A 25,493-nucleotide genomic window follows, 5' to 3' on the forward strand; every position below is an offset into this window, starting at 1 on the left:
CGTACTCTTTTGTAGGCAAGCGCCCAGCTCCTCCCAAATTACAATGAAAGTTCAGTGGCTGACCAGAGGCTTTGACAATCTCTACACCGGGCAATGACTTGAAACCAGTCTTCTCCATGGTAAATAATTCCAGAATAAAAAAATAACTTAGGGGGGCAAAATACTTTTTACTCTCCTTTAACTGTCTGCATTCTGCAGTGTTAACAGGAGTTAAAACTTGGTTTAGTCATTGAGGTAATCAGGTATGAATCAAAGAAACCTCAGGAGATGCTGTTGTTGAGAAAGCAGATACTATTTTCACACAAACAAGCATTTTTCTCATCCTAACTTCATCTTTATGGGTATGTATCTTTAATAAACAAAACCATTACTTTGAATTGTATCAGGAAATTTCCATCTTTAATATTGCTCAAACAAAAAATACTAAAATGCTAAAAGCATTTTGTTTTTTTATACACATATCTAGCATGTTCATTGCCATAATGTGATATTGTAAATGCCAAAGAAGTGAAGCAGTGATCTATAATTTTAAAATGCCAGTGATTTACAAGCTGTCACTGGTCTTGGAAAATTTCCCCAGTAGCATGTGGAGATCAATAACTGTTTATAGACTTTTTAGTCCCAGTTTATGGGGAGTGTGTAACTATGGACTATGTGAAATCTCTTAACTGTGAAGTGAAAGACTGATTTCACACTTAAATCTACCCAAAAGCCTATAATGCTGAAGAAAGGCAAGAAGGATGATCCAGGGAACTACACCAGTCAGAGTCTGCCTTTTCTCTGGGACAACAATGGTGCAAGTCCACAGGAGTCATTCCTGAAGAATAAAGAAAGGTGATTAGAAACAGTGGCCAGCACGGATTTACCAAGGTTTGCCATGCTTGACCAAGCCTAATTACTTTCTGTGATGAAATGGCAAGATGTGCATAGGGAGAGCAGTAGATGTCATCTACCTTGATTCAACAAGACTTTCTGCACACTCTCCCGCAGCACCCTTGTATCCAAGTTGGAACACTCTAGTGTGGATAGGCAGACTGCTAGATGTGTGAAAATCTAGCTTGACAGGCACAACGGGCGGACGATTCATATTCTACCTGACAGCTGGTTACAAGTGGCGTTCCTTGTGAGTTTACCCTTAGACCTACGCCACTGAATGTCTTTATCAGTGGCCTGGAAGAGAACACAGAGCCCAACTTTGTCAAGCTTGAGAAGGCACCAAACCGATGGATGCCATAGCACTCCCAAGATCAGAATTGTCATTCAGAGGGACGTACAGAGGCTGGAGGAATGGACTGACAGGAACCTCATGAAACTCAACAAGGACACATGACAAGTCTTGCACCTGGGACAGACTAACCCCCTAAAATGGTGCAGGATGGGACTCCCTGGCTGAGAAGCAGCTCTGCTGAAAAGGACACGGGGGTCCTGGTGATGTTGTGCACAGAACGTGAGCCAGCAGTGCTCTCTGGCAGCAATGAAGGCTAGTGGCATATTATCCTATATCAACAGGTGCATAGATCGTAGATTAAGAGATGTAATTATTCCCTTTTACTCTGTATTCTTTAGACTATTTCAGTATCTGGAATATTATGTGCCGTTTTGCGGCCCCCTGCACAAGGAAGATGCTGATAAACGTGAGAAAGTTGAGCAGACAAGCACCGAGGTGTTCAGAAGGCTGGAGCACTTACTCTTCGAGAAAAGCCTGAGAGAAGAAGGCTTGTTTAGGCTGGAGGAAAGACAGCTTCCAAAACACCTAAAACCAACCTGCCCATACTTAAGAAGAGGGTACCAAAAAGATGGAGCTAGGCTCATTACTGAGGTGCAACTGGATATAAGCAAAAATAATTAAATACAAGGATATTTAAGCACTGGAACAGGTTCCCAGAGAGGTTGGGGAATCTCCATCCCTGCAGGTTTTCAAAACCTCATTGCACCAAGTCCTAAACAAACTGATGTGATTTCAGTGTTGATCCTGATCTGAGCGGGAGTGTGCACTTAAAAAGCCTCCTAAGGTCCCTTCCAACTGAATGATTCTACGATTCCGAGAACATGTAAGGAAAACTTACAAACATACAAAATTAAAGAACCCAGTGGAATTTGCTAACTTTTGTGCAAGTGGCATAAAATGGGATTTCTGAGATATGACAAATATACAAAATTATTAAGCATGAGAATAGCTAGGAGCCTATTGTGGGACAACTATAGCATACATTGGTGGCTTTGCCGCAAACTAAAGCCAAAGGCCAACTTCTTTTAATCACACAAGAAATCCAATACTCTTCCTGAGGTGCAGTACTGTTTATAACAATAGAGGAAGCAGTTTAAACCTATTCAAACAAGAAAAAAATCTTAAAAGTTCAGAAAGGTAATAAACAAACAATGTATCCTTGTTCTTCATCCTTGTTCTTTTTCCACGCCTGGCTGTGTAAACCAGAAAAAGTAGAAAGTTGGGGTAGCAGTGGAAGCCTCACCAAAATACATTTCAACAAGAAGGAAAGATATTTAAATTGGTATTAAAAAAAATCAATAATATTACACTGACTGTTGAAGGCAGAGCGAAAACGAAGTCATGTGGCTCTGAGGCCTGATCTTTTAAGCTGCTCCTAATTAAATGCAGCTTTGCTCCTACTGGATGCTGAGGGCTTTCCTGGTTACTGCCCGTATTAAATGAAAATTAGATACTTATCTGTATGAATGTTGCGAAGTTGATTGAAAAAAGATAATGTGTGAAGCCTGTGTCAAAAAAGAATATTGCTGATTCATTCTAATGTGCTTAGACATTCCTGAACTCCAATGGTTCATCAGTACCTCATAGTATAGGTCATAATCCTTAGCAGATAAACGCTTAATCCAAGATAAATCGTAATAAATCCAAATGAGATTAGACCTTTACCAAAATATTCAGTGACTGGCGTAAAAACATGTTTGACTGACTGTGATACATCAGTGGGAGTCACTGACTAAATTAGGTACAGAACTTCAGAGAAGGTGCAATAATATTTAAAAGAAAAGCAGGAATTTAGTGATAAGCACCACTTGGGGGGCTGGTGTTGAGTGTTCTCCACCAGCCTCACTTCTTAACAATATTCTTCTGATCAGCGAAAAGACTGCTAAGAGCCAAGTCTTCACGATTTTAATCAGTACTCTGCCAAAGTCACCTGCTTTCTGAAACAAATGTTTTATTTATCTCTTCCTCCCCACTCCTACTATTCTGAATTTCAATAAAACCTGCAGGAGCCTTAAGGCTAAATCTTTCAGTGGTATCCACTGGCGTTTTCATCCCCTCTGTATTTGGTAACTTATGATATCTGGATCACTTGTTAAGTATTTATAGTAAAGAACACCTTTGCATAGTATTTTAAAAAATCAAAAAGCCGTATTAACTGAAATTAATAGTACTACGATTGACTAAAGCATTATGGTTAGAGCTGAACAAAAACATAAGAAAAATCATTTGCTGCTAAAATCCAAGATTGTTACGAAAGTCTAGAACCTTTACCTGAAAAAAATTTTGGCTGTCTTTACTTGTGACACAAGTATAACCTCTTAATCTGCCTACTGTAAACAAAAATCTGCTGTCTTGAAGCAGAGGCCTTTCAGCTCTGTTTTAAAAAGTTTTTTAATTCTGTAAAACCTACAAGAAATCCTGTTCTAAAAAACTGCGTTGCCTTACATTGATCAATTTAATTAAAAAAAAAAATCCCTACAAGAAATCACTACTAATAAATTGTAACATGAATTAAATGAAAATTTTGAATGAAGCTGCCCGTGTAAGTCAGAGTTCCATTAATATTACTGAGCGTACTCAGAGGTGTGATCCCGGGACACTGGCTTCATGGGAGTTTTGACTGTGTGAAGAATTAAAGTTCCTATCTGATGTCCTCAAAGCCTTTGACGTGTTTGTAGCTTTTATAGGTCAGTTGCAAAGATAGGCTTTGTAATGGCTTTCTATACTTACCTTGAAAAAGCACTTATACTCTCTTTCCATCACTTAAAATACATAAATATTCACCTCTGACAACATTTGTTATTTATTCTAAAAACAGTGGTACGCACTAACAATATATTGATTCAGAATGCTATATTCTGAATAGGCCATTTCACTGTTGTGCTCTAATAGCAGCGTGAAGCTATCAGATTTTGTCACCATCTGACTTCAGAATAGTCCTGCTGTTTCATCATTAAGTAACGCAAGAAAAATTCTGTATTAGGTGTTACGATTTTAACAGTGAACTAGGTAAGCCACTTCTCATTAGCAAATCACGCCTCCTCCATTCAGTCCAGGTTTCTAAACTTCTGTAAATCCTATTGTTGGTTGCTCAGATCAGACAAAGAAACGGGGCGGATTGTGGGAGGAGTAACGTGAATTAGATGCTCAGGTAGAGACAGATGTGTGCAGACAAAGCAACCCAGGTGCTTTTCTAATTCACGTGTAGAATGAGCACTCACGGCCTTTGAGTTGAGACTTCACATCATTTTCATTGCCTACAACATACGACTAATTTTTCTCAAGGAGAAACGTAAGTTCTTATTTTAGAAGGCATTTTTTTTTGTTGGTTTTGTCATGTAACTACAATATAAAGTAACATGAAAATTAACTAAAACTTTTACTTTGTGTAGTACGTATCTAAATCATATGTTAGCAGTATTCAGTTGTAAGAAACATTCACGTTTATATTTGAGCAGATCTACCTAGAACTCTCTTTTCACAATAACAGTATCAGGCTTTACACTTCTCCAGAGTAGAGAAGACTTTCCTATTACCATTTTTTGTTATATTTTTAAACAGCAGTTAGGACTATCATCTGAATCTAAACTCGTATCATCAAGCAAATGCCACATAATGATCACTAGTTCTACAACAATGTAGACTTTTTGCTACGCCTGTGGAGAAATATTTGCACTGTAACCAGATCCAGTAGGAACTATGAAATGGTAGATGTAAGTTTTTTAAGTAGAATTTTTAAATGGCTTTTGTTTTTTTTTCCCAGAGACCTATAAAATCTAGGCAAATAACTGAAACACTGAATAGCGTAGACTCAGTATACTGCAAATAAAAAGGCTGTGTAAGAGATTTCATTTTCCTTAGGTATACAGGGCTTCAAAGTGAGCTGCTTTTAGAAAAGCTGTTGTCTAATGGGGTGATACCTTATCATTTAATGGATTGATGCCCTTTTTTTTGACTGTTTGTTCGGAACTAGACTTCTCTATTTTTAAGAATATTGATACCTCTTCAAAAGAAAGTTGTAGAGGCTGTAAGTCAGGAAGGATTTCCATAATTCTGTCAAAATATACAGAAAGAAAAGACAGAGCACACCTACGAGTACAGCAACACTACTTTGGTTATATAGAGAAGTATTTTGGTATCAGTATACTGTTTTAGGGGTAGATGATTTTTAATGTAAGACACATGGCACTGAAAAAGTCAAACTTGTTTCCAGGAAAAAAAAAAAATCTTAATTTAGCTTTGTCTGCATTTCTAACAATTGCATTTCCTATATCCACTTTTTAGAATAATTTATGTATTTTAGGGGATGCCTACACAGAGTATATCACAGGTCCTTTCTGTATGTGATAGCGTGTCTCTAAAACAAGAGGATTTTGACCAAACTAATAGACAGATGAAGCCAAACAAACAAATTGCTGCTATGCTAATTTCTGAAACAGATGGCTCTGATCCAGTATTTGCTAGCAAATGTAATTGTCAATCTAACGCAGAATCATGTCTTTGTGTCATTCTGTATGTATAGCATATAGGGAGAAATCTGGCTCAGGATACTCCACCCACAGCTAAATTTATACACAAAGAACTGAAAATCAAAGTGCATAAACAAGTAAAAATTCTGCCATCCTTACTGAAAGCAAAGATTAGACCACTGTTTTGAAGTTTCAGGTACAGATCTTCAAAAGGCTCGAGATGTTAGGGCTACAGTCTTTCCTACTTTGTGGTAGAAACACCCTTGAAATTAACGCAAGTTGTATACACAGCTCACAGCAGGGGAGTATGCCAGGCAAACCACCCTATAGACTTTTAATTTGAGAGACACAAGGTATTTTATTTAAATGGCTGAGATTTTGTTACCTTTAACCAAGCTCCCTGAAAAAAACTCAGTAAGAATGTAAATAATTTTGCATCCAGCCTCCCGACCAGGCCATGGAGTTGAGACTGTGGGTCTAATTCAGCTGAGACAGTCTGTCTTTGCTGTTGGTGTATCTTCTGCTAAATTTAGCCTAATGTTAAGAATGACCTACACAGCAAGGAAATAAACTGTTTGAAAAAATATAGGACAAAGCTTATGTTTAAGGGAAAGCTTCCCACAATGTTCTATTTGTGGCACACGATCGTACATTTGTGTCACATCATCTTATCCTTTCCTTGAGCATTGATTGAAAAAACGGCTTTTTAACCTACTCAAAATTCTTCTTCGTACACCTTTATCGGCAAGGGTCACGGACCCGATCACGAACAGGAGAAGCACCTCCAAGAAGGAGATCAGAACAAATCCTGCCTCCTGCGTTTTATTTTCATTTCCACATCGTGAGGCACCTGGACGCCTGGTGGCCCTGGGAGGGAGCAGAGCTGTGGAGACTCGCTGGGTACATGACACACCGGCTCCGGAGCTGACCCTCGCACACCCATCCACGGCGGTCACCCCTCCGTGGGGCTCACCGACCCTCACACACACCACGCCTCTCCCCCCAGCTGCCCCACGACCTCCCCCAGCTGCCACCGATTTCGCACCGCGCCCTGTTTGAGATAAAAAAACCCTTCCCCGCTCGCTCGATCCCTCTTCCACCCGGGCGCTGCCGCTGCCAAGATGGCGGCGCCGCCTCATGCCGCTCCGTAGCGCCGCGCCCCCGCCCGTCTGCGCGGGAGACCCCGTGTCCGCCGCCTCCACGTGCCGCCGCCGCCGTCGCGCGCTGCCTGCCCGCGGGCGTCTCGTGTTTCCTCGGCGGCGGAAGATGCGCGTGCAGGGCGCGGTGAGAAAGCGACTCCCCCGCCTCCCCCTTTCCTTTCCCGTCCGTGAAGTGCCACCGGGGGGGCGGCGGGGCCGGGATAGCACCGGCAGCTGCCGAAAGGAGGAGGGAAGCGTGGTTTTCCCGGGATGGCGGCGGGGTGGGGGTGCCGGTTCCTGTCCTCCCTTCTGTGTGGGGTCCCGGGGCGCTGAGGGAAGGGCGGCGGCGCGGCGTCGAGTGGTGCTGGCCCGGGGGGTCCGGACCGGGGCCGCGGGGGGGGTGTGTGTGTTGGTTTCTGGGGTGCAGCCCGGCGGGGCTCGGGGGCGCCCGCCCCAGATGCGCTTTATCCGCTTGTAAAGAAATGAGTTTTTGTTTTTTAAAAAAGCGGTAATTTCGCATGGTGTTGGCTAAAACAGCGGTTTTTTGGAAGGAAAAGGTGTTGACGGGACTTCACGGCGCGGGTGTAGAGGCGGGACGCAGGGGGTTCCGTCCGAGGGTGCCTGTGTCCCGGCACGCGCCGTGGCCGAGTTAGGGGTTTTCAGCCTCAGTCTAGTTCGCTGTGATTAGCACAATTAAGGTGCGTTTAATTAAAATTTTTACCCATGACAGTATGGTTTTAATTGCATAATACTTACCATGGAAGTTAGCACGGTTTTGTGCCGGTAACTCTTTTTTTCCTGCAGTGGACCGGTAACGTGAAGTATTCCGAGCTATTAAAAGGATAACTTGGATATATTTGAAACTTTTCCATTTATTTAAAAAAATGATATTGCTGAAGTAAGCGTTATCAATGAGCACGCGTGTTAAAAGACATATTTCTCTAAATATTTTCTTTGAGTGCTTTTTAAGTGCGATGGCGCAGGTTGAAGAAGAGGTGTGGACTCATACTGACTTGGGAAGTGGGGCTGCCTGCGGTGATAAATCATCTTTTAAATTCCGGCAAGGCGAGAGTGGGATAATTCGTGTTGCGTTACTTGTTCCGTTTGTTTATCGGTTCTTAAGCAGGTCTCCCACCGCCTTCCGTGGAAGGTCATTGTACACAATGGCACCCTCAGCACCATTTAAGGCTTCTATTGTCTCTTTGTATTAGTAGAAGGCCACATAATGCTGTTTAACAGATACATTGGAGGTTTAGTTTTGTGCCAACACTTGGCCTTTCCTTGTAAAAAAGGGCCAGGGAGAGCAGTTGAGAATTTTTTTTAATAAAATTAAAGCTGTTCCCATTTTTTTCTTTAAAAGCTTCGGAACAATATTGGAAACCTGAAAAAGGAACACTGTTCTAGTGGTTGAGAAGCAGAACCTGCAACATATTCAAAGCAAAAACGAAATTGATAGTCTAATTTTACTATCCACACTGAGTGACATGCAAAATAGTAAGGAAGCCTAAATGATGAAAAGTAAATTAGATTTTTAAATTAGGTAATGTTTGAAGATGTTAGAGTAGTATTACATTTATTTCGTTGTTAATATTCGGAGATGTTTTAGGAAAAAGTAAGGAAAGATAAATCATACCAAAATAATTTAAATGACATTAAAAAAAAAATCAATTACAATGCGAGGCTTATTGCTATGCAGAGGAAGAAGCCTTTGCACAGAAATAAGTCTTTTACTTTACTCCACCTATTTAACAGGAAAATGTAGACTTAAAGAGAAAGAGCATGTCTAGCTTTGGTGGTAGAGAAGCCTGGGAATGGTCTGAGGAGGTGCATGGCACAGGCATGGATGTTTTTATCTAAATTTTAAGGGGGTTTTGAAATGCAGTTTTTTGTCTCAGTACGAAGAAAGGAATGCCTCAAATTTAGAAGTTCAATATGAACGACTTTTAAGCAAGATGTGTGCTCTGGCATTAGTTAAGACAAGACTGATTTAGAGATTCACAATACCCTCATTTGCAGAGAGGGGGGGGAAAAAAAGGGTGACACCCTACAGCTGTAATAGTCTGAATGCTACAGGCAGGACAGCAATCCAGTGGTGGCCCTGCAGTCTCTAACTTTAAACACGGGCACAGGAAAAACATTGCTGCAGGCAGCAAACTCTTCCTGGGTAGTCTAAGGGTTAGGTTGGGCTAATGTGTAGTGATATACTAGAAGAGAATTGTTGTTTGTTGTTTTTTTTAAAGCCTAGCAATTTCTATTAAATGTAAGAGTATATTTTAAAAAGTAGAATTTTGGTTCCACATAACGGCGGAAATAACTTTCTGAAAGATGGTTCCTGTTAAGATTTTGCTAAGCAGAAATAGTTGATGTGTGTCTCAATAGGGCATTGGGTTTCATGCCAACACTGTGGTGGAAAGAGCCAGAAGTTGTTAATTGCAATCATTTTGTTGTTTGTATTCTGGGATTGTGGGTGGGAGTTCCTTTTTTTACTGATTTTTATTTTGCCTAGGTGTACCTGGGGTTACTCCAGCTGGGAGTCAGCAACTTCTTATTAATTTTCTAGAAATAGATGGGTAGCAAATAAGTTCTTAAATAACTCTAGGTTGTGTCAGCATTTTTCTTTGCTTGTTTCTATCAGCATTAACTAACTGTTACTGTTCAAATCAGCCCAGTAACAGTTTTGAAGAATGGCAAAAGTAATGAGAATGGATGTATTTTCATGGAAGGGTAGTATATAAGAGGAAAGAAGTAAAACCTTAATATTGCCAGTTAGATTCCTATTATCTGTAACAGCTTTTTGGCCTTAAGGGAAGTTCATACCTAACAGTAAAATCTGTGTGAAATCGCATCATATTTTTGTACTGGTCTAGCTGCCTGGATAAAAGAAAAACACGTGGAGTATAGCATTATTGATGTAGCAATATATCAGGATCCATTTGTAGTAACTGGATTTGTTCAGGATGAATGGGGGGGAGTGTATAATAATTATAATTCTGCCCCTGTAAGAATAATACTGTTGTAGGCAGAAAAGTGTGTCTGAAAACTAATGACAAAATATGCCTGTCATACAAAGTTAAATCTCTGTGGTATTTTCTTCACTTTTTACTTGGTTTTTGAAGAATTTGGGTGGAAGAATCTTGCATTCAAACAATAAAGGAGTGCAAACAAGATGTGGGATTAAAGAGCAAGCTGAAAAATCATGACTAAACTCGGTAACAGTGACAAAATAATTGTGGTCACTTCCAATTAGCCTGTTTACTTCACAGTACCAATTCAGATTTTTCTAAGAAAGTGTATACGCTGGTGTTTTTTTAATTAGCTCGCCTTGATTTTTCTTACATATCTTAATTAAAAGTTTGGTTGTAGTTGTTAATTATGATGTACTTGTTTAGCCTTTTGTTTTGTCTTTGTTCTGTTTATGAATGCTGCCTTCGAACAGCATTGCTCTTACTCAAACATCTTGCATGATAGTTTTCCTTGGGGGTTACGGAAATGATAATCAGCCTTATGCTTGCTCTGTTTCCAGGTGCCAGTAAGAGAGACTCTTTGGAAACGATAGCTCAACAAACAGACATTTCATGTTCTACTGTGACCTAGTCCAGTTTGTCAAAGATTCAATTTTAAAGCATTAAATTGCTTATCACTAGCCCAAACTGCCAGTGAGATTTTCGTGTTTCCCCTTTGGCTGGATTTAAGAGTTCTGGCTTCAGTGAGGTTTTTTGGTGTGGAAAAAGGGTTGCAGTGGAGTATTTAAATGCGTGTTATACTTGCAGCCTTTTATATTTTGTCAGTTTGTTTTTCTCCCCAAACTGTTTGCAGCACGTACAGCATAGAAGCACAGAAAGCTCTTAACCTCTTGCAAAAAACCCCAACATGTCAAATATTACAGTATATTATTGGATTCAAAAAGCAATTGACTTGTGAACCAGGCTTGGTGAACCATTTTATTCACAATGTCTTTTCATTACTTATTCAGATAATTGATGCAATGTTTGAAGTCCCTGAAGTGCACAGAAGCATCTGCAATTTCATTGACATAGTAAACTATTTTTTAAAAATGTAACGTACTTCTGTATCCTCACAATTGAGAAAATATGCAGCCTTTGTTTCCATCATGATTTAAAGTTAATGCATGGGAGATTGGGTTTGGGATTTCCATAAATTAAGGATTTTTCCCACCTTTCAACAGTTGGGTTTTAGTACTGAAAAACAAGCGTAGCTTCTGTGTGGGTTTTGTACAACTGCAGTAAAAATAAGTGTTCTGGTGCTTCCCCCGATTATAAAAAGTAATATAAATGGTGTTATTTGTAAAACTGCTGATCCTTCTCCAGTTTAAGAATACTTTGAACAGATGCCTCCTATTGCCCTCTACTTCAGTGTGTTTACTGGTGCTTCATACAGCCTAGGTCATATTCTTGTTTTTGTGTTTCTAAGTGCTCCTATAAGCTCTTCCTTCTGAATGCAGTCAGCTGCTCCCTGATTTGGTTTACATGCTCTTAGTATCTCCCTCGGGTTCTCTCCATTCACCCGTCTTTCACAACAGCCTCTGCAAGCTTTGTTAATCAGCTCATCCATTTGCATTAGAAGGTGGTTTTTTTCCAGTGCAAGAAAAATTGTTTGCACCCCTCGCTGCTTGCTGTCATTCCTTAGTTTGGAGCAAATCTCTCCCTACTTCCTAGTTTATTAGCAAATTTATCAGTTGCTGTACTTCTAGATAAAGCTACACTTTTCTGTGGGTTTTTTTGCATGTGTGTCCATCTATGTTACCTGGCCTTTTGCCTGCCTTTATGAAAAAAAAAAAAAGCTTTTTCTTCGTGATTGATTTCTTCCACTTGGCTCCTTTCATTTTCTTCACTGACTAGTAGTTTCGTCACTTCTGGGATTTCATGCACTATTTCCAACACAGTTGACTTTATTTGAACCATTGTCCGCCATACTTCCATGCAATGTATAGCTAAAGAGTCCTTGCATCTTGTTGTTAAAGTCTGTCTGCCCTTGGTTTATTTAGGTCTTTCAGTTAGGCACACTGGCTTGCTATAAAATAAATATCTATGTGCTGATGCTTTATGAGTAATACATAAACAGTGGATTTCCTGACCTTCCCAACAAGCATGTTCACTGTATATCCTTTTGTATTTACTTTCTTATGAATGCATTGTTCCAAGTTGCTTTTAGTAAATGTTCTTAACACCCCAATTCATGCATTTTGATGTCCTTGACAACTTCTTTAGTTGCAGTAACCCATGTGGAGCTACTTTTGGTTAAGCTGTTACTGCTTATGTAGAACCCCAAATTATCTAAGGTATATAAAAATGGTTATTGTTTAATAGAAATACTGTTATTGGAGGAGCTTAGTAGGTCAAAAGAGAAGGAATGGTACCCTTGGGGCAAAGCAAATTTGCCCATCTCTGTGCATTGCCTGCTAAAATGTCAAAGCCTCATCTCCTGGATGGATTCTCCTACCAGATAGAGGATCCTGAAGCCCACCCTCTGCTGTAGACCTAGCAGTAGGTTACAGAAGATCTACCTCATCTCCTCATGCCTATCAATTTATGGAAATAATAATACCCCAGCTAATCTGCTGCAGCTTTTTAAGGGGTGTGATGAGTTACTGGGTGGCTGTCTGGGTGCGATTCCCTGTGGGCTTGCAAAGGATGGTTGCTGTGCTGCTTGGGGGGATGTGCAAACAGGGCTTAGTTGCTCCAGTTCAGGTTGTGCTGTAGAGCTGTATTAAGCAGCTGTGGCTTTTCTAGAGAGGTTATTACTGTTTCTAGATGTGGGATTAGCAAGCTTCATTGACAGAAGTTCTGCTACAAAGCTGATGTGATACAAAGTTGGTCTTATACTCGGGTTCCTGTTTCCAGGTCTGCCACTTTCCAGCAGTTTTTAGCTGTTGCTCCTCATTCAAGTATCTGTGTTTTTCAGTAGCTTTTGTTTGGTTTTGTTCCTAGATTTCGAAGGAAAGTCCTTACCCTATCCTGGTTGTCTGTTGGTCATGTATGCCCTGCTTAATAGCTTCCTAAACCACTGGCAAGTCTTGAATGGATGACAGAAAGGTGGAAGTTTCAAAGATGCTCAACTGCTACAAGCTTTGCAAAATCAAAGCTTCCAAGAAGAGCCTTAATTTGAGCTCATCCCTTAGAAAGGAATTGCACAGCAGCAAAACTGAACACTGAAACCTTAAGAGAAGCATTGTTTCCATGGGACAAGGTTCCTGCTAGCAGCCTTGATATGTGGGAGACCACCTCCCACGCTATGATGAAAAGAGATAAAGCACTTTGTATACACTTACTGACATCCTAGGTAGCATCTCATAATCCAGGCAATTTACTTTTTTGCTTGAATGGAGATGGCCTGTTTGTTAGTGTTTGCAATAGTAGCCTTTTTGTTAATGTTCTCATTGCTGAATTTAACTGCTTTAAGGAAAATATGAGCTTTAATGGAAGAGTCCTCCAAATCCCTCTCCTTGTGAGTTTCCTCTTGCTCAGTGCTCCATGCTATGGTTTGTACTTGATCAGTGGAGCTTTTCTTGGGCTCTCACGTAAGCAGAGAGCTCGCAGCAGCTCCGGGACTGCTCTCTGCATGTGTACTTGGACAGATAAAATTAGTAAATATGAAAAGTGGTCAAGGAATCAAAGATGAAAGGAGATTGATAGAGAAGGAAAAAATGGTGTTTCCTGAGGTTAGTAGCCTATTGAACAGATTGGTTTGGGTGGTTTGTTTTGCTTTTGTCCATTCTGAGGAGGGAGCATGGTATTTGTTGACCAGAAAAGCAGATTCTGGAAGAATGGTGTGTTTAGAAAAAGAGGGCTAAACCTGAACTTGCAGAAAGATTCTTGGATGTGACTGCATGTATCTTGTAGACCCTCTGACCTGCAAAAATCTGTGCAGGTTGCTGCTGCAGCAGTCCACTAAGGGATTTCAGTGTCCTGAGTAGGACCTATGTGTAGGTAGAAAGAACCTGCAGGAATGCCCACCAGGCAGGATATAGTAGCTCATGTTAGCAGATGGGTGATATGGAGGAAGGAGCAAGGAGATCAAAAGCAACAAATACTGTATATTTGCAATGCAATCCATGTCATGCTGGGCACTTTCCAGTCCATCAAGTAATTTACACTGGCTGTGAATAATGTCAGGAGGCTTTATTATTTCACATGATTTGTGAAGCCTCTCTCTTTCCCAGTAAGTCAGAGTCCTGTGATATCTTAACACTAACAGGACAGCCAAATTTCCCACTTCACCAGTGGGACCTTAGGAGGAAAAGAAGTTGCCACTCCACATTTCCCACAGCTGGCAGTGTGACTGGAGGGGTGAGAAACTTGCTTCCCAGCCCAGATATCTTCCTCTGGCAGCAGAAAGGGAAGAAACTGATGCCAGATTTCTCTCCTCTTGTCCTTTGCTGGTATGTGGGGGAAGATATTAAGGTCAGCCCCAGGCTCCGTGTGCTGTGACAGCGTAGGTTGTTCCCTTTACACAGATGGTCTAGCTAATGAGAGTACATTGCTGAACAGAGTTCTGAATCAGGGTTATTAACACCCAGAACTAACTACCCTTTATGGAACTGCATAGTTAAAAGAAATCATCTGTAATACTAGGATGCTGCATGTAGTATGAACACACACTCTTTGGATCTGTGTGTATGTCTAACCAGTCTTACTGTACAAGTGTTTGACTGTCAAAAATCCCAATCCTATTACTCAAGGGAGATGTATTATTGGAGATTACAGCTGGAGGTATCCAGCCTATTGTGTGTTCTTCCATCCACTTCCTTAAGGGTAAAGTGGTCTCCTTACAAAGTGAAAGGTTGGGGTTTTTCCCTTCTCTGTCACAGCCCTGAGCTTAAATGGAGCACCTGGACTGGGGTGGTGGTGGAGGCTGCAGGTGGGACTGATTAGGGCACTGAAGACCCAGAAGCACTCCTGGCAGTGGCATGGCCTTAGGTCTTCCTCTTTCCTTGACTCCCAGAGTCTCATGCTGCTCACTGCAGATCATTCTACTGGAAGCCTGTTTGAAATCTTGCCAGGTTATGTTGCTTATGTAGCATTGAACAATGCATTTGGGGATCCTGTTGTGGTGTGGGACTGTCATCCACTGACAAGTGTTTTTTTCCTCTCTTCTGTTAACCCATCAGCTCTGATGCTTAGCAGTTAAGCTGTAACAGAATGGTTAGGCTGAGCCTGTGGACAGGGTAGGGAGGTGTTGATGAGTAAATTGAGTACACCAGAGCATCTGGCCTGTCCATCTTAATCTGGATTTTACAAGCAGTCTCTTGTGTAGAAATTGTCAAGTGTTTTTTTTTCTGGTTTCCTAAATAGCTGAATAAATTAAAACATTAAGCTTGATTGCAGTGTTTTTAAAATTATTTCTATCAGGGACTTGTGGAAGCCATTTGAAGCAAGATATTACTGTGTAAGCTTACATGTTGTTTTTCCCAACATTCAATTTTAGTATCTGGTCTTATTTTGGTTTGTGTAGTTGATGTGACTATCTGTGGAGTGTCTTTTTTTCCTTCGTTCATTACTTAGAAGCTTATGAAATGTGCAATAGCATCTATTTTGACAGATTATTTTTTTTAAATTGCTGTTATGATCTTATGATACAGAAGGAAAGGTTGGCCCTGCTTGCCACATGGAACAGCAAGTGATGAGATTCAGGGAGTTCATTACTTGAGGAAATTTTGCATCTGTCAGCAACATGTGCAGAGCTGCAGTCTTTATCATGGAAGTTCCCATAGCTTGGGGTGTCATGGGCACAGGCCATGGGTATGGAGGCTCTTGATGATGAAGGCTGGAGTCTTGAACTTATTAGGTCCTGACTGATGTCAGTGGAAAGAGCAAAAGAAAACATTTGGTGTGTGTAAAGTAATCTGGGTTGCTGAGGGGTGTTCTGCATTAGTAGGAGTTTCCCAAGAATTGAAGTCTTCGTGCCCTAGCATATGGCAGCTGAGAAGTGACAGAGGCAGGAACAGATAAAGCCATGTCATCATCCACCAGCCTGGGGGAGTCTCTGAACAGGCTGAGTAGGGTGGCTTCCTGAACAGATCATAACACCTAAATAATTGGCCTCATTCTCAGTGTTGACCATCTTCCAGTTACCAGTGGGGTCAGTGGGAGCAATTGGTTAATAGTTTCACTGTGTCCTAAATTTAAATAGGGTCATTAACCTAAAAGGTCATGAGCTGAAATTTCCATTAGCCAACCACATCATTTTGTGGTGTGCACCTATACTATCTGATGTTTTGTCAAAATGCAAAAGATCATCCAGGCAATAGAAACTGAAGGAAATAACCTGGGGAAAGAGACAATACAGACATGCTGTAGGGATTTTGCCAATTGTTGCCAGCAGTTGAAATTTTCTCTGTAAAATGTTCCACAGCATCACTGATCCCTAGTTTTCCTTTACCCACGGAAGTAGGACCTCTATCACAGCAGAATAAAATCTAATCTCTATTTGACACCATTTAAAAAAGTAAATATGTTCTTTGCTCACTAGGTGTATGTTGGTTATCTGTACTCTCTTCAAACAATTTTTGAAGTGAATTTTTCAATTGATACATGCTTCTGTAGGCATTGGGGCTATGGAAAATGTTAAAAATAAAGGCCTGTTTCATTTATTAGGTGAGTTTAAAGTTCCTTCATTGTTCGATGTCAGAAGAACAATTAAGTTTTATCTGAGCAGAGCAGGGTGTCCCTCGATGCGGGTTACGACGCATCCAGTGATACTATTAAAAGAAATATTGTTTGTTGTTGCATTGGGGAATCCTTATAAAACATCAGGAAAACTGCCTGGAAGAATATAAATGTGTTCAAGCAATGGAGTGAAATACTCTTAAACTGCAGGGTGATGGCCTGTAGCTAGATAGGTTTTCAGAGTAGCTGTTTTGATGTGATTGTTGCTTTTCCCAACAGTCATAAATGGGATGAACTGGAACCCTTTTTTTTCTTGAGGCTTCTGCCGTATGGAGTTACAGTCCAGAATCAAAGCTTCTGTTATAAAGAGAGAGCATCTAGCCTAGAGTTCATGAAATAAACCTTGGTGAGGTTTTTTTTTCTTTTGGTAAATAAGATGCATGTGGCTTGTGTGCTTCCAGAGATGTTAGGCTTTTCCCAGCATAGTCTTGCAAGATTTGTTTTCTGTAGCTGTTACTTTAGTGTTGGCTTTGTGTCTTGATCTGTGTTCTGGTTCCCTGGACTATCTGAAGCTTCCCTTCCTTGAATCACTACTTGTACTCAAAGATTGTGTTGTGGTGGTAAGAGCCCCCAGGGTGGCCAGAGTTCAGTTAACCTTGTATTTAGGTGAGCATCAACTGGAGACAATCTGCTTTGGTCCCTTGGTCAACCCATGGTGGGATAGGTCTGACCAAAGATGGACTTTCTACCTGAGTTAGGCTCCCTTTGTGGTCACTGGAGATCTGCTGCCACTGCATAGCCAGCAAAGTCAAGAGTGTGATTTATCTTGCTCTGAAAGAGACTTCTGGAGCAGGACAGATGCTCCCGATGAATTGTGCCTTGGAAGTGTCCATTTCCCGTAATTGCCTGTAAAAGGGAGTTTGGAGAGACTAGCTCTCCTGCAGGTGTGTAACCTTAGTTGAGGTAAATTCATCCATGCTACTCCAGGATTGATAAGAGCTTACTGTATCATGTACAGTTTTTGTCCACAGACTGGAAAAAACCCAAAGCTTCACCTCTTACCTGCCTGTTGAGTTAGAAGTCAGTCTGAAGTAATGAAGAAAACATATTGCCTGTGGCTGCGGAAGAGGCAGTCCAGAGCAGAAGTAAACTGGCTCTTGGGTACCAGCTTCTGCCACGCAGCTGTACAGGTCTCTTGAAACTGAAGCACCAAATATGTATTGCTTAGTAATTGTAACCAAAGTTATTTATTAGGAAGTTTATCCTTCAAAAAATTCTTGTAGCTACTAACACATTTTGAATGGCTTTGAATGCTAAAAATACCCATTGTTCTTCATCCGCCCTACTTTAAAGGAAGCTAAAAATCATCTGCTGAGATATGTCTGATATTTTGCAAAGAGGAGCTTAGAGAAAACCATAAATGCACATGGAAATCTGTGAGAAGTGGGTAGGAAAACCTTAGGGCTTCCTGACCAGAGTTGTCCAGATCCCAAGACAATAGCTCCATGAACTGTAGAGAGCAAGAGGAGCCACAGATGATTTTTTTTAGTTGCCTTTCTTTAGGCCCTTCCTGCTTGTGTCAGTATAGAGTGTTCAGAGTTAGCATGGGTTCTTCCTTAAATATTGCATCTGCTCTGTATTTTTTCCCTTTTACCCTCTCTGTATTTTACTTTCTTTGTTCTCCTTATTGTTATAAAATTGTCATTTCTGTAATCTAAATTATACACTAAAGAGTTGTATGAGACAGCAGTTTACCTCTTGAGTTCTGGGGTACCTTACTAAGGTGGCTTATTTAACCCTTATTTTTCAAGGAGTAGAATAAAGTAGATGTACACAGGAAGTTGCTCAATCCGGAGACTTGCAAATGCAAGTATAAGCTTTGGAGCATGAGGCAAGCTTGATTTATTTAGCTAAGCCATTTTAAACTTTTTTCCTTTTAAGCACCCTGGGTTTGAGAATAGATTGCATGATAGGGTTGACCCAGATGTGATAGTGAGAGGTTTTTTTTGTATATGAAATTGTAGTACTTATTTACATTCTGCTTACTGTTACTACAATACTGTATGTAAGTGCCAGCTGTTCTAATGAGAAGTAATTGGGACAATTAATAGCTCTTGACACTTTTTATTGTCTTTATTCTCTTTTGTATATCTTCCCTGGTTCTGCATCCTTCCTGTGTAATTGCAAGTTGCAGAAGACACAACCCTTCCGCGTGCTGCTTGTCGGTCTCCTTTGATTCCTGCTGTACCTCTTTTCTGATCCAGTCACCTCACACTCTTCCCCAGATCTTTTTCTGATCGCTGTCTCAAAGCTTGGAAACATCAGCACATTAATCCCTCTTTCAGGTTTTTATCTTTGTTCTTATTGATATTATTTGGCCTGAGTGCAAGGCACATAGCACACTGCATTACAGATTGGTTTAAAGCAAATCCATCAACTTGTCTAAAATTAGGCAATGCTGGCTGAAAGACCCTGCTCACATATTTTATGAGGGTTTTTGTGCTCATACATAGGCACGTTAAAAATGGCTGAACTCATGTAAATCTCCCTGGTAAGTCTCTAGACTTCTTCGGTGTCTAGGTCCTTTCATTATTTACAAGTAAATACATTTTAAAAATGCAGTCATAAATCTTTGAAAACGTCTTCATTTGTGCTCAGTTGAAACTTTGCTAACTATACAAAATAGACAGCAATGTAGAAATGCTTTAACTCTCTCTGTAGGTAGGGTCAAATCCTGCTTGTAGTGATAGGAAAGCAAGCTGTAGAATTTAGGATATCTAATGTTGAATACAAGTTTTAATATCTCTAAATTTAAAAGGAAGAGAGCAAAATCAGGGGACTGAAATCATTGAAAGGTATATTCCTGCGCCCAAAGTAGAAGAGCTGGGAAGGGGGGCAAGAATTGATGATACCTCCTATTGCTCTATTAACATGTTTACCTAGCATATATATGGCCTCTTGCTTTTCAGTTTAGCAGCACTGACTGTGGGTTCTTTAAAATGCATTGAAAAAATTGTCCAGCCAAGATGTACTGTGTGACTGAGTGGATGCTGTGTTTTGCAAAGCATCAGTTAGGAGCCAGGAGAGGAGCGTGGAGCCAAGATGCCAAGGATACTACTGGCCTCTAGATGTGCTGGGAAGGTGCTGAATCATCTTCTCCAAACCCTTCTTGCATTGTAGCAGCGATGCTGGCCCACCTCCCTGGTTGGCCTGTACCCGGATGCTCACAGGAAACCTCTGAGATTATTCACTGGCATACACCCATGCCTAAATCTGCATGGATGCCCAGCCTTCGGTTTTGAAAATGAGGATGTGTTTCCTATCACTAAGACTTTTCTCACCATCAGAGCTATTTACATCTATTCATTTCGTTACCTCTGCTCTGCAGTGCCCTGGAGAGTTTTCTTCCAGTCTCCCAGTGTTCAAACATAAGTATCCACAGTGGGATTTGCAAATACACACATCTTTGGAAGATTGGTGTGTGATGCTTAGAGCAGCTATGCAGCATCCAAATCACACATCTCATAAGGCAAGAAAGAGAAAGTGGGCAAGCAACATTAAATAGCATATTTGTGCAAAAGCAGCTGAAGTGTGATTTCTGTGGGAACTGTGGCTACTTGCCTAAGCTTCATGTGTCTAAATTCCTCATTGAGGGTTGTAAGTGTATAGGAGGGGTTTTTGTCTGGCTTTGCATCTAGTGTCTTTTCATTCCAGATGTCTTTAAGGAGCTAGGTGTCTAACTACTCTTGTTTGTAGTTGTTGTTTTTCTTTCTGGGCACAGATCAAAAAGGTGATAATTTTTCCAGGTACATCTGTGGCACATTTAATCTCCCCAGCATAGGAGGAATCTCAGTGCACCAGGTAGTACATTGCATCAGTAGCAGAACTTGTACAGCTTGTCAGTGGGGAACACAGCAGGGACAGAAGAGGAGGCAGGGACAGGTCCCAAGAGGATCATCAAATAAAAGAAACTAATAAAAGCTCCAAACCATGTCAGTCACGTTTTTCACCTACTATTTCCTCAAAAAATTTATGCTATTTCAGTCTTTTCTTTTTTGTGGGTAGTGTTTAATTATCATGATTTAGGTATTTTGTAGTGAAACCTTAAAAATTTGACTCTTCATGAAATACATGAATTCACTAACCTTAAAGAGCAGTTACCTGAAGAACACTGTGCAGTGCTACAGGCTTGATCACCTGCTCCTAGTTGGTATGGTGTTTTACTTTGCTGGTTGCTTTTTAAACTATTCAGTAGCTAAACAAACTATGTTGTTGTTTATATATACACTTGGTTGTAAGCAGTTCAAATAACAGTGGAAATAACCTTACTGTATAGGTAAATAACCTGTTTAGCCATTGTTTTTTCCCTCTACCTCCCCCTGGTCTATACCATCTCCTGCACACACATAAAGAGAAGGGAAGTCTGCTTAATTGGACTGATTACTTTTTTTGTTTCTGTTGTTTTTCCTGAAGTCTGACTTTGAGTTAGGTGCCATGAAAAATTTGGCCCTGGCTCTTTCACCTGAGTTGGCAGCACTGAATTGCAAGTTTAGTTTTTTTGCATTTTTTTTATTTCATGGATGGCTTTTAAAGTAGTTCATTTCTTCTCTCTGTACCTTTGTAAGGGTTTTGCACCCCTTCATGTTCCCTCTTTCTTCTGTTGTTCTTTTTTTAGCTAGTCAGTGGTATAGGTGGTGGAGGATATTTTAAATTACTGCGATCTGCTGATGAAAAGGCTGTGTGTGAGCTTGGTGTTGTTAAAGATAGCATTGATGTGGTACCGTGGATTGGAGACTGTTTCTGCAGAGTCTCTTGAATTATTGCATAGGGCAAACCCTTGTGCTTGCATCATGTAATGTCCTTTCCCAGCCCATTGTCTTCTATTAAATCATTTTGTAGTTCAAATCCATCTCCTACTCTCAGATGCATCTCCTTTGTTCCTAATCCACCTGCACCCTTCCCTCTGTCAAACAACAAAACACTCTTTGATCAGAATTAAATATTAACTTTATAATACGAATGTCTTGGAAAAGAATAACACAGTTCTAGGTGTAAATGTTTAGTCCTCTGGAAGAGTGGAAAATGAGGTGATGGAAAATGCCAGGTTGTAGTTTGCAGGCAGCAGCATTTAAATGGTTTGCTATAATCATATTAGGATAGAATTAAACAGAGTTCTTTATTTTGTACTGCAGTGAAATAGGGCTGTTACTGATCATTTTCTCCTCCCTCTTCCTTTGATGATTAGCATGAAGACTCAAGCAGAAAAAAAATTACGGGAGTCCTGCAGCAGTGCACGGGGAAACTGGTGTGAGAGGGTGTGAGTTGGAGTTCTGTGTCCTTGCACATGAGAGCTCTGGTGCTTCCCTAATAGACTGAAAATGAGACCACTGCTGCTTTATAAGAGGTCTGTTCCAGCCACATTGCTCTACAGCTTGGCAGATGGTGGCATGTGAATGGTTTCATATTGATTGGATGGATTTGCCTCGGGGTAAGAGGAGTGTGGGTCCTTAAAGATGCACTTCTAGATTTATTTTTTTCTTCTTATTTGGAAAAAAGTATAGTTATAAAACACTTCTCTCTAAATCAGAGGAGTGTGTGGTAATCAAAGCACTGAAGTTACCTGGAAATAAATAGTCCTTAAATAGATTATCACAAAGACCAAAAAGCCAAGAATACTTATTTACTAAATGATTACGTTTTTACATTAGAAGAAAGTGACACTTTTAATTAGTGTTCAAGGCATATGGTGAATGAGAAAATAAGCTTATTTCATGCAAACAGAAATCGATGCAAATAACCTTTCTCCTCATATAAAAAGGGATGACTTGAAACTCAATACATATTCAAGAAGGTTAAGTCATTACTGCATCACTTTAATATTAGTTAAAGGCCAACAAAGAAAATCACTACTCTGCATATACTTACTCAGCAAGGATTGCCATAAATGAAAGAATTGGGTGATGGTACTTTGTAGGTGATAAATCTGAAGAAGCCCTTGTCCAGATAGTGCATTTATTCTTTAACCTCAGTAAATAACCTTTTGGGTTTTGCTGTAGAGCTGGTCGTTGCCAGAGATGCCTTAATTCTCCACCGATTCATCCCAGCTGGTAAAGACATTTTGTGATGCTCTTTGTTTATTGTTCTTTCTCCCACCTCTTGCTTTGTGCTTCAGTCTTGTAAACGTTGTTTGTATACCCTTCGGTATGAAATGACTTTTTGAATGTGTTTGTACAGCACCTAACACAGAGATCCCAATCCCATTCAAGCCTCTGGGTGTTGCTGTAGAGCGTTGAGTGAATTTGTATTTTTTTTTTAAGTAATGGAAGTATTCCTTGAGGTATTTGACCTCAAAGTGCAATAAAAAGAAAAAACTTAAACAGCTTGCAGACATGTAGGAAAGGGGACAGTTTGATAACTTGGGGGACTTGGGTGCTGTTGAAAACTGGATTCTTTCTGTATATTTCAGTCTTGTGCTCTGACGCGTGCAACAGTGGTTTTGTAAGTGAATTTAGGCGAAAATACGTCATAGCAGTATCTTATCAAGTTGTCTTCAAATTTGCTTGAAGATATAGTTCGTATTTTCTAACAGACTCTACCCACGTGTGAATTATTTACATGCTGAATTTTTGTTTCCATGAAAGAACACTGTCGTGCTGAACTTAATGCTAATATTGTTTCTTCTGCAGTACAGACCATTTCTATGGGCGTGCTTTCCCTTTTAATTACACTTTGTTATCACAACTGGTTGGGTTTTGTCATTTAGTTCACTTTTGCCGAATGAACTGCTCCTGTATAAATTTTAAGGTCCCTTTAAAAAAAATAATCAGGGGTAAAAGTGAAGTGATTTTAGTGAGTTTTGTTTGTGTGGGCTTGCTTCTGGGGAGGAAAGGGCATAAAACAGTGCAAAAGAATTTTTTTTTTCTTCCTCCCTCTTGATAAGTGTAGGGGGGATTTATGCTGTATATCAAAACCAGCAGCTATTCCAAGAAAAATCTTTAAGATGGTTACTTGAATCTGTGTACACTGCCCACCTGGTGGTTATGGAGTGAACTGTTACTTTAAAGAATAGTTTAAACAACAGCCATGTTTGGGGCAGGCTAATCTTGCAAAGAGAGCAGTACATATAACAGGAGTCTACAGTGTGATAAGGGGAAAATTCAGCTCACTGACTAGATGTTTTAATGTGCGAACTCTAGGGAAATAACATATTGACTATTCTGTTGTGCGCAAGAAAATTGAAGAACCCTTTGCAGACAGAGGGCTTGCAAAGGATTCTTTCTGTTTCTCTTAACCAAAATCTGTGGCAAGATGTTTGAAATCAGCAGGACGCTTAATGCTGCTTTGTTAAATAATGAGGTAATATTTTGTCACTTTTTCTGGGCAGCATCTGTTTTTTTTCTCTCCTTTTTCATATGTCTGTGAAGGATTCAGTTTAATCTTATGAAAGTAAGATTTTTTTAAAAAAATCATTCTTCAATTTATTATTTTTTTTTTTCCTTTTGATGCTTTTGGAGAATTGGGTTGTCTTTTATTTGCGGTTTCAATCGGCTGCTGTTGCCTAGGACATTATGCCACGTAAGGCTTCTAAACTGCACAGAGTAGGTAGTTATTAACGCTGAATTGGCTTCTGGTATAGTCCATCTGGGCTCTGTATGAGAGAGCTTGCTAGCGGCTACTGATGCTAAGATACCCGCAACCTTTGGGATGTATGCGTGGTGGAGAGGGGCTCAGTGATATGAGATCACTTCTTTTAAGGGAAACTGTCATTAATGAGTCAAGAAACTGCTCATTTATGGTAAGGAGAGGGAGGGGGGGGCTGGGAAAACAACCCTGTGATTTCATTTTGATATTGGATTAGCTGTTTAAGACAAGTTTCTTTTTTTTGCGGGGATGGAAGATTGCATTAAAAATATGCTTTGCTCAGGGGCTTTGCTGGCTGATGCTGGAGAGATTGTTATTGAGAATCTGATGCTTTACAAATGTGTCACAACCGTGGTGCGGTGGTCAGTCCCTTACCCTGACAGATAAATGGTACTGTTGGAAACACGAGAATAAGGTTGACTTTTTCAACAATAGGATTCTGCCTTTGTCTTTACGGAGAGAGGCCTCTGAGGACGTTTGAGCGTTTGTTTTAGTGTTCCTTGGAAAGACTGCGTGTGTGGGGTGCTTTGGGGGGGAAAGTGGTCAGTCTGCAGAGTACCTGGATTTATAGACGGATAAGATAGCTAATTTTTTCTTAGAGGAGCGGCGTGCAATTATTGTTTCAGAAAAATGGCTGAATCTTTTGATATGCATAACGAATTTATAGTAACAAAGTAGGCTGAAGTTGAAAAGACTTAAAAATAATTTCTGGGTGCCTTCTTCGGTGTTACTAAACCCTGAAGAGACCTTAAGTAAAAATTTGCATTACAAATCTAACTTTAATATTCGACGTATATTTGCACAAGAATGTATGGTAATATACTAGCTCTGTAGCATTTTGATGCCTGTGTGTTCAGTCTGCCAGGTCACTTAAATATTTGAGTTAGGAAATCTATCTTCAGAGCTAGTTTATTCTCTACTAGTTTTTGCAAAGCTACAAATGGTCTCAAAAAGATGCATGGTGAGAGAAATCCTCTGCAGCCTTTTACATTGTTCATATTTTAATGGAATTCTCAGTGCTTATTCCACAAATGATTCTATGATGTCTTTTAAATGCCATTTTTCTCCTTGCTTGGTCTGTTTGTAGCTAGATTTTTTTGTAAGCTTACTGTATTTCATGTGTTTTCTTGGTGTGTTTAGTCTGTGTGTGTGTATTTGAGCATGTCTGTGGTTTAAAGAAATTTAAAATGTACAGAATGTCAGTTCAGAGCTTAGCAGTTCAGAGGGCATATTTATACTTCAAAAAAAACCCAAACACTTCTAGAACAATGATTATCTGATAACACATTTTTGAAAATGGCTTTGGTGGTTTGTAGCCAGGTTTTCTTTCTGCAGGAAAGAGCTAAGTGAGCTTATAACGTGGCCCATCCTAGCTTTCTTCTTTTTTAGT

The 25,493-nt window shown here is 40.2% G+C and overlaps 1 protein-coding gene across 3 annotated transcripts in view; it reads left to right on the plus strand.

Moving 5' to 3' along the window:
* Window positions 1-6,812: 6,812 nt before the first annotated feature.
* Window positions 6,813-25,493, plus strand: part of ELAVL4 (ELAV like RNA binding protein 4) — an 83,044-nt gene continuing 64,363 nt past the window's right edge. Inside the window, exon 1 of one of the 3 annotated variants that reach the window (XM_074597614.1) lies at window positions 6,813-6,981. In XM_074597614.1, coding sequence (XP_074453715.1) covers window positions 6,835-6,981 — 147 coding nt within the window. In that variant the 5' untranslated portion in view covers window positions 6,813-6,834. The other 2 variants (XM_074597616.1, XM_074597615.1) reach the window with 2 other exon arrangements.

This window comes from Larus michahellis, chromosome 8 (assembly GCF_964199755.1).
Source record: "Larus michahellis chromosome 8, bLarMic1.1, whole genome shotgun sequence".
Taxonomy (NCBI): Eukaryota; Metazoa; Chordata; class Aves; order Charadriiformes; family Laridae; genus Larus; species Larus michahellis.